Source organism: Rosa chinensis, chromosome 3, assembly GCF_002994745.2.
Source record: "Rosa chinensis cultivar Old Blush chromosome 3, RchiOBHm-V2, whole genome shotgun sequence".
Taxonomy (NCBI): Eukaryota; Viridiplantae; Streptophyta; class Magnoliopsida; order Rosales; family Rosaceae; genus Rosa; species Rosa chinensis.
The window spans coordinates 37,579,872-37,591,938 of record NC_037090.1 but is presented as its reverse complement, the minus strand read 5'-3'; the positions used below and the strand labels follow the sequence as shown (position 1 = coordinate 37,591,938).

The 12,067-nt window shown below is 50.6% G+C and overlaps 1 protein-coding gene across 1 annotated transcript; it reads left to right on the top strand.

Moving 5' to 3' along the window:
- Positions 1–634: 634 nt before the first annotated feature.
- On the top strand, positions 635–1,380 carry LOC112194537 (putative fasciclin-like arabinogalactan protein 20). Its single transcript, XM_024334763.1, has 2 exons — positions 635–1,136; positions 1,310–1,380. Exons 1-2 carry the CDS (start codon positions 635–637, stop codon positions 1,378–1,380), a joined length of 573 nt encoding a protein of 190 aa, XP_024190531.1.
- The last annotated feature ends 10,687 nt before the right edge of the window (positions 1,381–12,067 follow it).

Genomic DNA, 12,067 nt, shown 5'->3' with positions numbered 1-12,067 from the left:
AATAAATGGCTAATTACTATTTAGTACCCTGTGGTTTGGATCGAATATCAATTCAGTCCCTCAACTTTCAATTTCATCAAAAACACCCCCATACTATCATTTCTCATCCAATAGGTCCATCCGTTATGATTCAGTCAATTTCAACCGTTTAGCTGCTGACGTGGCTATCCAACTCAGCATAGGTGGGCCCCACATAGAGGCGAATTTCCCAAACTGACCCTGGCCAGCCAAATATGGAAAAATCCAAAATAAATTCCAGATTTTGAGGTTAGGGAGACACGAACCCCTCCCAACACACATGAAAATGAAAGCCCCAACCACCGGACCACTTGCATGGTATTGGTATATATCAAACTAAAATAATATATATAGTGCACCTGTCCACAATTTCCCACCAAAAGAAAAAACCGCCCTCTAAATTCACCTCCCCACTCCCATTTTCACTCTCACACACTCTGCATTTTGCAACAGCCTAAATCTTTCTTCAAGCTCCGTCAATGGCGTCACCGTCGATCACCGCCGTCTCTCTCCTCCTCCTCCTCCTCATCTCCCTCCTCTCTCTCTCTCTTCCGCTCTCCCCTCCCATAGCATCCTCATCGCCGCCAAAGTCCTCTCTGATTCCTGCTACCTCTCTATGGCTCTCACTCTCGAGGCCGTCTCTCAGTCCCTCGTCCCCAAGTCGCCATCGCTCACAATCTTCGCTCCGCCGGACTTCACCTTCAAGAGGGCCGGCCAGCCCTCCCTCTATCTCTTCCAATTCCACTTCGCCCCTCTCACTCTCCCCCTCCAAACCCTAAAATCGCTCCCCGCCGGCACCAAGATCCTGACTCTCCTCTCCGGCAGCTCCCTCTTTATCACCTCGCCTCATTCCGGCACCGGAATTTCTCTCAACGGCGTCAGGGTCACAACTACCACCTCGCGGATCTACGACGACGGGTTCCTGATCATTCTCGGAGTCAAGGACTTCTTCAACCAGAATCTGATGTGCGAGTCGCCTCCGTCGAACGGTACAAGCACGATTGGGTTTCTGGCGGCTTCTTGGTTTGAAGGAGCCAGAGGCGTGATGAGGTCCAATGGAAACAGAGTGATGGCTTCATTTATTGATCTGCAGCTCATGGGGTTCAAGAACCCTCCGAGTTCGTTGACCGTTATACAACTGTATATATTATTTTAGTTTGAAATATACCAATACCATGCAAGTGGTCCAGTGGTTGGGGCTTTCATTTTCATGTGTGTTGGGAGGGGTTCGAGTCTCTCCAACCTCAAAATCTAGAATTTATTTTGGATTTTTCCATATTTGGCTGGCCAGGGTTAGTTTGGGAAATTCACCTCTATGTGGGGCCCACCTATGCTGAGTTGGATCGCCACGTCCGTAGCTAAACGGTTGAAAATTGACGGAATCATAACGGATGGACCTATTTGATGAGAAATGATAGTGTGGGGGTGTTTTTGATGAAATTGAAAGTCGAGGGATTGAATTGATGTTCAACCCAAACCACAGGGTACTAAACAGTAATTAGCCCTAAAATAAAATAAAATAATTAAAAATTAGTTTTTGTGTGAAAATACTATTATAACCCTAAAAAATACCTCACATGCACCGCACGTGATCAATTTTAACTGAGAATGATGGAAAATAAGCCAAGATATCAAGTTGATTTGTTTTTGAAAGTTTAGGTATCGTTTTGATCATTTTTGAAAGTTATGTATCATTCTGTCCGGTGCAAAAAAGTTTAAACACTGTTGGTGATAAAAACTCGTAATAAAAAGAGGAGAAAAATGCACCAACAATCCCTTAACTATTGTGCACCGGCCAGTTTGATACCCAAACTCACAATGGTATCAATGTGATACCTAGACTCAAAATTTGCTATCAACGACATACTTCCGTCAAATTTCTTTGACAGCTCTGTTAAATAGGTGACGTGGCAAGCATGTGGAGGGGAAAAAGAGGGGAAATGACTGAAATAGCCTAGAGCGATAGCCTCAATGACTTATATGTCCTGGAAATTATTTATTTATTTATTTAAATAATTCTTTTTATTATTTTTCTCTCCTCTTCCTCTTCTTCTTCCTATTTTAATTTTTTCCTTTCTTCCTTTGCAACAACTCAAACGCAGACTGTCTCTTCTTTGCGACCCGAACCCAAAAACCTAAAAAAATTGGGCAAGGATCTAAGCGACGATCAAGGAGGCCTTCACCCTCTTCGACATCGGCAACGACGGCAAGATCGCCCTGTCCGAATTGAAATCCTAATACGGTCCCTGAGCATCATCTCCGACGATGATTCGTCACCCTCCGCCTCCGACAAGTCTTGCAAAACCACGAATCATCAAATTCCAAACAATCACATCTCTTTTAGACATTTCATCGAACACCTTCTGTGCATCACCCACCCTCCCACAGGTCACATACAGCTCAATGATCCCAACCCTAACTGAACCAAACCAAAACCAAATCTGGAAAACAATATATTTTCCAATCAATCGACATTTGACATCATTCAAAATCAAAAAACCATTTGTAAACATAGACTCAAGCTGTATGCTTTCTTTCCTTACAAGCTAGATCAAAAACCCATTAATCAATGCTTGCCCAGAAATCACTTACGGAAGAATATTTTCCAATTTGAGAGAAACCCATTGATCCAAACCCACATTAAAAGCTTCAAGCTTTAACATAAGAGTAGAGGAACAACCAAACAAACCGAGATCTAGAGGTGCCGAGGGTGCCGCTTGAAATTGAATATGAGATCGGGAGGTGCGAAGAGGGATGGGGCACCGAGGCCGAGCTTGGTGCCAATGGCGAGACCAAGAGGTTGACATGACTAATACCCTCGCTGGGTTCCGATACCGAGAGGAGATTTTGCGTTGGTCACCGAGAAAAGCTTCTGTGTTGACTACCAGGATGCACGGCCGGGATTTGATGATCAGAGAGAAATATGAACTCTGCTCTCTCTCTCTCTCTCTCTCTCTCTTCCATACACGAACCCAGAAGAATTTGTGGGTTTTGCAGAAGCGATTGGGTCGAAGGAAAGACGGGTTTTTAACGGCGTCGGAGGGAGGAGAGGTCCTGAGATCCATTCTGTTTCCCCTTGGGTATTGGATTTGATGGAGACTTGGTTGCGGCTGTGTAGTGGATTTGTAGGTGTAGCCGACTAGAGAAAAAAGGCGAGGTCATGGGTTGAAGATATAGGCATCCGGGGTCTCCTTCCAATCAATTCGGGTATGGGAGAAGGCAGATGTGTCGCCGGCAGTGGAGGAGGAGTTGGCGAGAGAGCCTATGCCGAGAATTGGTTGCTTTGGATGATTATGAGAATGGAGGAAAAGTGGAGGTTTTGATCGGGGAGAAAGAGAGAGAGAGAGAGAGAGAACCTTCAACAGCATCAGAGTGTGGGTAAAAAGACGTGTTTGCCCTTTTTTTGGGGCCCACGTGCTTTGCACGTGACTTTTTTAACGCAGCCGTCAGTGAAATCTGACGAAAGTACCTCGTCGATAGCGAAATATGGGTTCAGGTATCACATTGATACCATTGAGAGTGTGGGTATCAAATTGGCCGGTGCACAAGAGTTGAGGCACTGATGGTGCATTTTTCTCTAAAAAGATAGATGCTTTTGCTTTTAGGTAGTAAAAGCAAAGAGATATTCTCTGGCTTTTGCATTCGGGAACCATTGTTCTAGTCGTTTTCTTATAAAGAATAAATAATAAACAAAGATGCTTTTGCTTAGTGACAGAATGCAATTTTAGTTAATTATAAAAAATAAAAAAAAGGACCTACAAAATCATTGCAATTCACGACCAAACCTAAGGACAAAACGTGTGGAGGGAAACGTACTCTAACTTTGATAAAGATGCAAACGATAACATTAGCAGAAAGGAGGAAGTGTCTGATACGGTAACAAACTTGATCAACTCAAATTAGTTGTTGTACCTACATGTGCCAGAACGAGCATAATTAGCTATAATGAGCCACGCTCATTGTACCGCCAGAGGTACCGACTCCCACCAAAGGGATGACCTGCGAAGGCACGGCCAGGCAGACTACCGCTTAAGCCCTGGACCGCCCCTAGATAGTATCAGAAGCTCCAGACGCTGGGAATCGAAGCACATCAGTCCCACATCGGAAACAAGAAGAAGATCAACCTCTTCGATCCTCAACTATAAAAGGTTCTCTCCTCTCTCCTCATTAATTACGCAATTACTACTTATTTATTGTTATGCTGCCCAACGCGGTCTCCCTCTGACTCCCTGTTTATTGTGTAGCAGTAAATAGGAATCACCTGATCCTAGGAGTAGCGGTCCGCCCACCGGACCCGCGTTAAGCAAGGAATCGGCTACCGCCGCACTTGAGCATTAACATTGGCACCGTCTGTGGGAACCCTTGAACAAAAGGTCATCCCGCCACAATCACCATGACTAACGATAACGGGGGGAACGCTGAAGAGCAGGCAGATCAATCCGCCATTCCCCAACCCACCAGCCCAGCGGTAGGCATCAACCGCACGTTATTCACCACCCCGGTCAACCCCGGATGTGAGACAAACCCAAGTAGCAGCCGCCCACCAGGCCAAGACCTCGCCTCCCTATATGAGCTGGCACTGGCAGATCTTCATAAAGTGAACAGAGAGCGTGAACAAGAATGCAAGGAAAAGGCCGAGGCCCAAAGGCAGGTGGCCACGCTTGTGTCCCGCTTTGATGAGTTAAAGAAAACGCTGGAGGCCACCGCCAACCCGGCGCGAAGCGAGCAGTCACGAAGCACCAGGCACAGCCGACCTGATACAGGAGCATTGGTACCAGCACCAGTCGTGCATCTTCAGGTCCCGCTGCACCCACCAGAGCTAGCGGGAATGGGACCACCCCCTGTACCCCAGCTAATGTTGGAACAGGAGGCAGAATCATCACTACTCACCCACCGCTCGAGACCTCGGGCAAGAACAGAGGGAAACCCACCCGCTCCCAGGCGAGGATCAGTTCAGCGGAGTACCCGGCTAGACCCCGCCGGCGATGCAACCGCTCAAATACTGGAAAGGATGTAGCAGTTGGAACAAAGGTTAGACCAGGACCATTTACCGCTGCAATTTTGCTGGCCGTCAGACCGGCGTATGCAAAGACCACAAAAATGTCACATTACAGCGGTAAGACTGGTCCCTTCGTCCATATAGACACCTTCAAGAAAGTCACCAACAACAAGGGATTCGATGACGCCACCCTGTGCTACTTGTTCAGCGAAACACTGGACAATGAGGCAATGAATTGGTTCTTCGAATGCCCGCCGGGATCCATAGACTCATTCCAGGTATTGTCGCACGCTTTCCTTTCTCGGTTCATCCTACTGTCCGCCGGCCACCACAACACAAGCCAACTGTTCAACGTCAAGCAGGGTACGGAGGAGACACTGAAGGCATTCGTCACAAGGTGGCAAGCGGCAGCATCTTAGTGTCGTGATCTTGATAAAACAATGGCTTCGGCGGCTTTTAAGCAGGGACTCCTCAAAGGGCCATTTCTCTATCACCTCAATTACAATCATCCAAATGCGGTATACGACCACCTCATGAGTGAGGCGGTCATTCATGCCCAAGCAGAGTTCATCACATATGGGGAGACCCCACCGCCACCAGCGGCGCTAGCAAAGTCGACACAACCCTCCTCCAGTCAGCAGGGGACAGCTAATAAAACCTCCACACCGCCAACTGACAAGAAAAGGGAGTGGCAGCAGGGCCAGTACCAAAACAAGCGACATAAGGACCAACACTACAAGGGGAACCGCCCATCCCATGGGGACAACCGCAACAAACATACGGAGTCTTCCCAGCGGTATGCAGTATTTACAGTCCTCACGGCTTTGTATGAAGAAATATACAATCAGTGCAAGGATCAGATCCCACCGCCGCCCCCGGGAAAATACCCAAAAACGGGAAAGCCAAGAAACACCGGCAGGTGGTGCAAATACCACGAGGACAGCGGTCATAATACCAATAGCTGCAACGCCCTCAAGACGGCCATTGAGACCTTGTACCGTGATGGCAAGCTGGAGCAATTCAAGGTGCGCCAACCGCCACCTGTGACCGCCGATATTGAGCCCATAGGCCGCATCAACACAATTGACGGAGGTGCTCCAATCACCAACATGTCTCACAGAGCTAGAAAGCGTTATGAGCGAGCAAATCACCCAAAGGAAGTCTGCAACATCCGCTACGAAAGATCCGCCAAGATCCCACGATCTGGGTGGGAGCCTATTACCTTCTCAGAGGAGGAGGAACGCAGAGTGCATCTGCCCCAAGACGATCCCTTCTTGATCGACGCTATTCTAGGTAAAATGTCAGTAGGAAGAATCCTGGTTGATAGCGGGTCCGCTGTCAATGTTATATTCAGTGGTTGTTACAACGACCTTAAGCGGAACAGAAAATTGCTCCAAGATCATGAACTACTGCTCAGCTTCTCCGGTGACGTCACGCAACCGCTGGGTTCTGACTATATGCGGCTAGTTATTGGCACTAGTCCATGTATGGCTGAAATACATACGGAGTTCATAGTCGTCAATTGTTTCAGCTCATATAACGCCATCATTGGTCGGCCAGCGCTCAACAAACTCAAGTGCATCATCGCCGGGTACATGCTGCTCATGAAGTTCCCCACACCCAACGGTACAGGATGTGTCAGGGGAAGCCAACAGTTGGCACGCGAGTGTTATTCTACTACCATAGCACAATCAACCCGCTGCCATGAGATCCTAGCGGTAGGCAGTCAGGCATCGCCACCAAACATTTTTGAGGACCCCAGGGAGGACGAAAAGAAGTACGTAAGGAAGGAGCCGGTCAACCCAGAAACATCACTGAGGGTTGTCAGCATCTCGGACGAGCACCCTGAGCGGACGAGCACCTTGAGCGGACGATCCGCATAGGCGCTCAATTGGACCCAGAGCTGGCGGCGGAACTCACTCAGTTCCTGCGTGACAACACTACGGTCTTTGCCTGGTCATATGCAGACATGCCAGGTATCTCTCCTGAAATCATCTCACACAAGTTGAGCATCAAACCATCCTTCTACCCTATCAAACAGAAACGCAGAGCCTTCGACGAAGAGAAGTACCGCGCTATAAGGGAGGAGGTCGACAAGCTCCAGGGCATTGGGTTCATCCGCCAGGTCATCTATCCCCAATGGATTTCCAACCTGGTTATGGTCAAAAAGGCTAGCGGCAAGTGGAGGATGTGCGTCGACTTCAAAAACCTTAACAAGGCATGCCCAAAAGATAGTTTCCCGCTACCCCGCATCGATCAACTGGTCGACGCAACCACTGGACACGAACTTCCCAGCATGATGGATGCTTTTTCCGGCTATAACCAGATCAGGATGCATCCAGACGACCAGGAGTGCACCACCTTCACCACCGACAAAGGCCTGTATTGTTACAATGTGATGCCTTTCCGTTTGAAGAACGCAGGGGCAACTTATCAGCGGCTGATGAACGCCATGTTCGCGGACCATCTGGGCAAGATAATCGAGGTCTACGTAGACGACATGTTGGTCAAGAGTATAAAGGCCAGCGGACATGTGGCAAACCTAAAAATCATAATAACCATCCTCTTGGCCTACTGCATGCGCCTCAACCCTGAAAAATGTTTCTTTAGCGTTACCGCCAGCAAATTTCTGGGGTATATTGTCAGTGAGCGGGGCATCGAGGCCAACCCTGACAAAGTACAGGCCATCCTCAACCTGAAGGACCCAGAATGGAAGGTGCACGTCCAATGCCTCCAGGGCAAGCTAACCGCCCTGTCTCGATTCATCTACAGACTGACCGACAGGTGTGCCCCATTTTTCAAAGTCCTTAAAACAACCCACAAGAAGGTCATCGATTGGAACCCAGAGTGCCAGGCGGCGTTCCAGGGCCTGAAGGAATACCTGGCGGCAGTTCCACTCCTCTCCATTCCTGTCGAAGGAGAAACGTTGTACATTTATCTAGCAGTATCTCAATCAGCGGTGAGCTACGCCATCGTCCGGCGGGAGGGCCAGGACGAGCTCCCAGTTTTCTATGCCGGCAGGGGCATGAATGGAGCAGAAACACGATATCCTCCATTGGAGCAGCTTGCTCTCGCACTCATCGTTGCCGCCAGGCGCCTCCGCCAGTACTTCCAGGCCCATACAATCCATGTGTTGACCAATCAACCGCTGAGACAAGTAATGCAGAACCCTGAACATTCGGGGCGCCTCAGCAAGTGGGCCATTGAGGTCAGCGAGTTTGACATAAACTACAAGCCACGAACCGCCATGAAGGGCCAGGCGGTGGCAGACTTCATTGCTGAGCTCACTAAGCGTCAGCCCGAAACCAAGATCGATGTACCGCCCGGAACGGAAATAGCTACGGCCGTGGAGCCGGCTCCCCAATCAGAATGGAACCTACACGTGGATGGTTCCGCTTCCGCCAAGGCCAGCGACGCCGGAATCATCTTAACTGGACCAGGGGGGCTTACCATCGAGTACGCGTTGAAATTCAACTTCAAAGCTTCCAACAATATGGCGGAATATGAGGCACTCATTGCCGGCCTTCTCCTCGCCATTGATTCAGGGGCAGACAGTGTCAACATCTTCAGCGACTCTCAGTTGGTCGTTAACCAGGTCAACGACAGCTTTCAGGCCAAGGGCCAGCAGTTAGCGGCATACTTAGGGTACGCCAAAACGCTGCTCAAAAAATTCAAGTTCCACACCATCACACAAATCCCCAGGGAAAAGAACGCCAAGGCTGATTCACTGGCAAGACTGGCAACAGCCCAACCACACCAGAGCCCAGCGGACACAAGGGTGGAGTCTCTGGACAGGCCAAGTATCACAAAAACCCTGGCGGAGATCTTTAACATTGAGGCCAATCCTAGTTGGATGGACGAGATTATCCAGTACAAGCGCAACGGGACATTGCCAGAGGACAAGATCAAGGCGCTACAGCTCTAGCGGAGCGCAACCCGTTACAACATGCAGAACGGCAAACTTTACCGCCAAGGATTCACTCACCCCAACCTCCGCTGTCTAACCCCAGAGGAGGGAAAGGTCGTGCTGGCAACAATACATGGCGGGGAATGCGGAAATCATTCAGGCGCCAGATCCTTGGCTAATCGCACAATGCGACAAGGCTACTTTTGGCCTATGCTTGGTGATGACGCTCGGCGGATATCAAGATCTTGTCACAAATGCCAACAATATGCTGATCTTCCACATGCTCCGGCGGGACCTCTGTCGGTTATCGTCAGTCCCTGGATTCACTCAACGTGGGGCCTGGATTTGATGGGAAAATTCCAAACCGCCAAAGGTCAGTTCAAATACATCATTGTCGCCATCGACTACAACAGCAAATGGATAGAAGCAGAGCCCCTGACGGTAATAACTACCGCCAAGGTAATTCACTTCATCTGGAAGAACATCTACTGCCGCTACGGTGTCCCGCATGCAATCATCATAGACAACGGCACACAGTTCAACAATGAGGAACTCATCTCTTTCACCGCCAACCTAGGCACCAAGATGCGTTTTGCATCGGTCACCCATCCCCAAACCAACGGCCAAGTCGAAGCGGCAAACAAGATAATCAAGAAACTGTTACAGAAGAAGCTTGATGAGGCAAAGGGTTTGTGGGCGGAGAGGCTCCCGGAGGTTCTATGGGCCATCAGAACAACCCCAACCTCCGCCACAGGTGAAACCCCCTTTCGTATGATGTTCGGAACTGAGGTTGTCCTGCCTATCGAGGTAACCCAACCAACCGCTAGGGTCGAAGGCTACTGCCCCGAGACCAACAGCGACGGCGTTAACCTCGACAGGGATCTACTAGAGGAAAAGCGAGACGCAGCCCATTTGCACAATCTCCAGAATAAGCGGCGGGTATCACGTTTCTACAACGCCAGGGTCAAAGCCTGCAACCTCCAACTGGGGGACTGGGTAATGAAAGAAGTCATACCACCGCCAACAAAACTCCGCCCAACTTGGGAAGGTCCATACAAAATTGTAGAGGTCGTTAGCCCGGGCACCTTCTACTTAATGGACAAGGATGGCGTCACAACAACCCACCCTTGGAATACCGAACACCTTCGGTATTACTACAAATAGTCATACCGCTACCCAAGAGCATCTTGACTTAGCTAAATTTTTGTTCAATATTTAGCTAAGGGAAGCTACCCAACGGGTACGACCCCGCTTTTGTAAACGCTGTTCAGACAGCTATCAATGAAACGAGGAATTATTCAAACCATTGTTACCAAGTCTAGCACTGAGGGCAACTGGCAACGCCAGGCAGCGGACTACGTAGGCTACATTGTGCACTTGGACCAATTTTAATTCCTTTAATGTTTCATTCATGGCCAAAAGCAAGTATCAAAACCTCTAGCGGCACACACATTATCGCAAACAAAAATAAAAACACAGCATAGGAACTTAGGTGCCAAAAAATTTCATTTATATCCCAACTGAATTACATCAAGTATTTATGCCTCAGTGGCTACAAAAAAAAAAAAAAAAAACTTTCCTACTCCTATTCAAGGGTTGGCGGGGTTGGCAGTGTTGGCAAGGTCTGCTCCGCTACCTTCAGCATTTCCACCGGCGGCCTGCGGCGGATGGGAACCGCTCGTCTGGTCGGACCCTCGGGCTGTGGGACTGGGGGTCTCTATCGTGCCATCCGCCGGGTGTGGGTCGCCAAGAACCCAGCACGGGACACCTCGGACTACGTAGGCATCAGCTGGGAGTCGCCCTCTGGAAGCCCGCCACTCTCCCCGCTACCCGAGCAGGCTCCTTCAACATGACCAGGAGCAGCAGGAGCGGTACTTGTTGGCGGAGCTTCCTTAGTGGGCTACACAGTCGGCATCGACGCTTTCGCCCAGTCGATGGCGCCCTTCTGCTGCAGCATCTCCACATTGGCCAGGGCACCGGCCTTTGCTGCTTTGGTCAGCGCCCTCTTGTACTCCGCTGACTGCTTGTATGACTCAACAGCAGCGGCTGCAGCACGACTTCCCTCAGCCTCCAGGCGTGTGACTTCACCCTCTAGACGCTTAACCTCGGCCTGTTTGCCGGCGGACTCCCGCTGAAGGATCTCAACCTTCTTATCCTTGGCGGCCATCCGATCCCGTAGCAGCGACATGTCTTGCTCCAACTTGGCGAACTGTTCGTTCCGCTCCAAGTGCCGCTCAATGGCAACGTTCAGCTTGCCACGGGCGTCTGCCGCATCCCAGTCAGCCTTCGTCAAGCGTCGCTCGACATTAGCCAACTTTTCCTGGGCCTTCCCCAATTCCCTCTGTAGGCCCGCCACCTCCTCCCTGAGCTCCCGCTCAACCAGGGGCTATTTTGATGCAACCTGGAACATCTCGTGGAGCCCAACGGCGACGTGCCCAAAGGCTATGCTGAAGGGCGACTCGTTGACGGCGGTCGACCAAACAATCCCTTCCAGGCCGCCGAACCCCAGCTCTCGCAAAGGTGATACAGGAAGTCCCGCTCACCGTCGTTGAGGAATTCAGCCTAGGCGGCAAAAGAGTCCAGGCCGCTTGTACCCACCGCTTTCGCCACATCAGCGAGAGCCTCGGGTGGAGCCTGCCTCGACTTCTTCGGCTGCTCGCGGGCCCCGGTTACCTCCACTTCCTCTTCTTCCCCGCCCGAGTCGGGCTGACGGCGTTTTCGCTGAAGCACCCGCGTGCTTCCAGCAACGGCAGGCCTCGAACCCCCCGTCGGCTGCTCCAACCCCGCTATGGTGACACCCTCAGTGGGGCGCACTGCTTTCTTCGGCACCCCGCGCCGCAGGGCCGGCGCTCTCTCTTTCCGCGGAGCCGCCTCATTCACCGTGCCAGTCCCCGCCTGAATGGCAAGCAGCCCGTCACCACCAAGATGAGAGTGGTGCGGCATTGGCAGCACCACAGGAACCTCTGACTGGCTCAGCGCCAGCGTCTCTGGGTCCACCACCGCCTTCTGCGCCGCCATCCCTGAAGCATACATGGCTTCCAGGAAGACGTTCATTTCAGCACAGTCCATGGCTTTTGCAAAAGCGTCACGGCTAGCCTTGTTTCCCGGCGGAGTCTCTGCAAAGATATAGTGGCAGTCCAGTT

What these genes read in the sequence shown, in the direction of transcription:
- LOC112194537 (XM_024334763.1), top strand. Translation starts at nt 635, where the DNA reads ATGGCTCTCACTCTCGAGGCCGTCTCTCAGTCCCTCGTCCCCAAGTCG. An exon ending in GGGGTTCAAGAACCCTCCGA is followed by an intron (nt 1,137 to 1,309) that starts GTTCGTTGACCG and finishes TTGGCTGGCCAG; the next exon opens with GGTTAGTTTGGGAAATTCAC.